The sequence below is a fragment of the Capricornis sumatraensis genome, chromosome 23, assembly GCF_032405125.1.
Source record: "Capricornis sumatraensis isolate serow.1 chromosome 23, serow.2, whole genome shotgun sequence".
Taxonomy (NCBI): Eukaryota; Metazoa; Chordata; class Mammalia; order Artiodactyla; family Bovidae; genus Capricornis; species Capricornis sumatraensis.
The window spans coordinates 42,928,956-42,932,684 of record NC_091091.1 but is presented as its reverse complement, the minus strand read 5'-3'; the positions used below and the strand labels follow the sequence as shown (position 1 = coordinate 42,932,684).

Here is a 3,729-nt window from a genome sequence, read left to right as displayed (position 1 = left end):
CGACGTTTTACGAGGAACAGGTGGCTGCGGTCTAACACTGCAAGCCAGCGATTTGCATAACACTCGCGCGCCTCTGTTCTCTTGATGCCGCGCCTTCCCAAGCCAGGATGCGGCAGCAGGTGTTGGGGCGCCGAAATCCGTGGGCGCCCAGACAGCGCATCAAGGTTCCATTCAGTGCCAGCTGCCACGTGCCTGCCCGACAAAGGGCCACTTAGCCACGCTCCATGCAAAACCACGAACAACAACAACAACAAAAACTGTGGGGAGGAGCCTTCGCCTCCCGAGCTTTCTTCGCCCGGTCTCGGGCCTCATCCCTCCTTGGCCGAAGGGCCGCCTCTCTGTGCCCTGTTCCTGCGCCGCGCCAGACGGGCAACCCTGCCACCGGCTTGGGAACTGTGAGCGGCTGTAAGTCTTGTCGCGCCAGGCTGGGGGACGAGCAAACCGGGCTCGACACCAGATCCAGGCAGGGCCGCCCCACCTGCCCTGTGCCCTCGGAGGGGAGGCTCCTGTCACTGAATGGACCACGTCGCACGGCCCTGTGCTGCCGCCAACCCCAAGCAGCTCCCAGGGCTAGTTAGAGGCTCGTTCCACAAGGCAACTGCTTTGGCAACTGCAGTCCCGCATCTATCCCTCTCAGCGCCCCGGGAGTTGGATTCCGGCCGGGCTGAGTCTCCGCGGGCACCCGCTAGTGGAATGGGGTGCGCCTCCAGCCCACGTGCCATCTCGGCGGCGCCTGACCTTTAACTTCTGACCTCCGCCCCACCTTCCAGGTGGGGAGATCCAGACCTCCTCTGACGCACGCCTGCAACCAGTTCCGTGGAAAAGCGACAAAAACCTGCGCATTAGCACGCCAGCCAATCAATTGCACCAAAGTTAGCAACGATGCTTAAAATGTTTTATTTTTTCTTTTTAAAAATATTTACAGATCTGAAATCTATCCCCCTTTCGCCCCGATCCATCCTCGGGACAAGGGAAATGAAAAGAGGCGTTGAGATCATTGTTCAAAGCCCCCAAGGACTGGCTTGGCCGGCCGTGTGTGCGTGTACATATATACAGGTATATTTACGGGGAGAGGAATGTATCTGGTTTGGTGTTTTTATTTTTCTGATTTTTTTTTTTTTTTGTCCTACGGTCCAGTGTCGATCTGACCGAAACTCCCTGTCCGACCACCACCCTAGAACGTCCCCTCCTAAATGGTTTTCAAAACGTATTGGTTTGTTTGGGGGTGGGGGGAGGGTAGAGAGCAAATGATCTGGCTTGTAGGGATGCCGATAAATACCAGAAACAATCAAACCAAAGTAGGGCAGAAGCCATAAATAAGAGATAATGAATACACATGGTGTATTTCGTAATATTTCTGGAAACGCGCCGCCTGCTCCGGAGTTGGGGGACGGGGGCAGCCCGCGCCAGCCAAGCTGGGAGCGGGCGGGAGGGCGCGCGGCGCGGGGCAGGCGGGCCGCTCTCAGTAGTCGAGCTTGTTGTAGAGGTTGTAGAGAGGTAAGGCGGAAAGGTTGCTGCCCGGGTAGTAGAGCGGCGCGGGGAAGGCGAGCGAGCGCGGCACTGGCACGCGCAGCAGCGAGCTGTCCCGGAACACCAGCGGCATGCCCACCAGAGTCTGCGCCGACGCGTGCGCCATGTTGGCCGCCTCCAGCTCGGCGGAGAGCTGCCGCTTCCACTTGTTGCGGCGGTTCTGGAACCAAGTCTTGACCTGGGTCTCGGTGAGCTGCAGGCTGGAGGCGAGGCAGGCGCGCTCCGAACTGCTAAGGTAGCGCTTCATGTCGAAGGTGGATTCGAGCTGGTACACCTGGCTGCGCGAGAAGACCGTGCGCGTCTTCTTCTTGGCCGCGCCCGCCTGCCGCTCGGCGCCGCCGCTGTCCCGCGGCCGCTCGGGCCCCGGCGACGGCGAGCCCGCGGGCAAGAGCCTGTCTTTCTCTTCCTTAAAGTCCGGGTGCGAAGAAGAAAGGAAAGGCTTGCGCTCCGAGCTCGCCGGCCCCGCGCCTCCGCTGCCCTTGGGAGTACCTGGGGAGTGAGAACAGATAAGAGAGCCATGGAATTGGGGAGCCTCATGGACCCCCAGCTCCTGCCAGGACCAGGGGCTTGGCTGGCGCCTGCAGCCGTGGTTCCCATGTTCCTGGATCTCAGCCCCTACTCTTCTCTATCTCTCGCTGAAACCCAAAAAGCGGCACCCGTCTTTTGAAAAGCAACAGGAGAGGGACCCAACTACTTGGAGCCTGGGGTCTCTGCGCTCCCAGCTTCCTGAAAGGACGTGTGGCAACAGGGGGAGGAGGTCTGGAGGGGGAACATTAGCATCTTTTTGAAAGATGATTTTGCCTTGTAGTAACTGAGCTGGAAGAGTTCCCTGAGCTTTATAGGGTGGCATCGTTTCACAGGCCGTTTGTTCAGAAATCAAGCTAAGGACTGACACGAGGCTCCCCTTGGTCAAATGTTGTAAAGAGGAACCATCTCTGAAAGGCACCATTGTCAATCATCTTGGAGTGCTAATCATCCTGAGGAGGAGGAGGGGAGAGAGAGAGGCAGAGGTCGAAGAGAGGGGAAGAGAGAGAAGAAAAGGACGCAGAAAGAGATTGCCGTAGAGACGGACGGACGGACCGCTCAGATCCGACTTCCAGACCTCGTGGGCAGAAAGTATCCGATGTGCAAAGGGGGTATTGCAGAGCCTCGAAAGCGGCCGGCCCTGTGCCAAACCCGCAAACACACTCCCTTCAACCCAGCCTTCCCCAAACCGCGCCGCGCGGCATCTGTGTTCCCGGTTTCTTCCCGAGCGCCCGCGGGGCGGAGGAGTCAGCGCGGAGCACGCCTCTCCCCCCAACCCCACCCTCGGCCCCGGACCCCGCGCGGCCGTGGCTCTGGCCGGGGGCGGGGGGCCCGACGCGAGAGCCCCGGCACAGTTTCCCTCCCCTAGAGCTTGCTCTAGGCCGACCCGGTGGCTTGCGATCCTTACCCAGGCAAGGAAAGGGGATGGGGGGGTGGTGCTTGGAGCCGGGCTCCTTGGGGCCGTGCGGGTCTGGGCAGAAGCAGGCGGGTGCCTTCCAGCCGTCGTCCGGCTCCTCCTCCTCCGAGGACACGGACAGGCTGCGCTTCCTGGCCGGCCAGCGGGCCGGCTCCCTTGGCGCCTCCGAGGGGCCCCCGCCCAGGATGGACTGAATGGTGAAGCTGGAGACGCCGCCGGCCGCCGGACACCCCTTGCCCGCATCTTCCTTGCTGCCCATCCTGGGTTCATAAGAAATCGGAGGAAACCAAGAACTCCCTTTAGAAATGATCTGGGTGGAAGGTGGTGCAAGCAGGCAGGCGGGGGGGAGGGGCGGGGAGGGGAGTTAGGGGGAGGGGGCGGCGAAGCTGGCGAGGCGTCCCCTCCGCGCGGGGGAAATGCGGGCACCCGACAGCTGCGCTGGGGTCCCTGCTCGCCCGGCTTCAGGTGCGCCCGCCCAGCCCCGGCGCGAATGCCCCTTCCTTGCCCGCCAGCTCGCCGGGTCCCCGGCGGCGCGGAGGTGGCGCGGCCTCATTTGCATAGAGGTTACTCGGACGCGGCCAATCGCAGCGCCGCCGAGCGGCCCCGGAAATTTTCAAAAAACACAGGCCGGGCTCTCACAGTCCCTGTTCTCTCCCCAGCTCGCGAAGAGCCCAGCGGGCAGCTGCTGTGTCCAACCAGCCTGGACCAAAAGCAGGATGGATGACAGCTAGGTTCTTAGCCTCTGTGGCATCTCTGAG

General features: G+C 61.6%; 1 protein-coding gene across 1 annotated transcript; it reads right to left on the bottom strand.

Annotated features, from left to right (window-relative positions):
• Positions 1-1,462: 1,462 nt before the first annotated feature.
• Positions 1,463-3,230, bottom strand: HMX2 (H6 family homeobox 2). The gene is made up of 2 exons (XM_068961860.1): positions 2,963-3,230; positions 1,463-2,019 (listed from the first exon to the last, which is right to left on the bottom strand). The coding sequence occupies exons 1-2, from the start codon at positions 3,228-3,230 to the stop codon at positions 1,463-1,465; spliced, it is 825 nt and encodes a 274-aa protein (XP_068817961.1).
• Positions 3,231-3,729: the final 499 nt, after the last annotated feature.

Coding starts and splice junctions, on each gene's coding strand:
- HMX2 (XM_068961860.1), bottom strand. CDS start 3,230: ATGGGCAGCAAGGAAGATGCGGGCAAGGGGTGTCCGGCGGCCGGCGGC. Junction 2,020..2,962: donor CATCCCCTTTCCTTGCCTGG/GTAAGGATCGCA, acceptor CTCACTCCCCAG/GTACTCCCAAGGGCAGCGGA.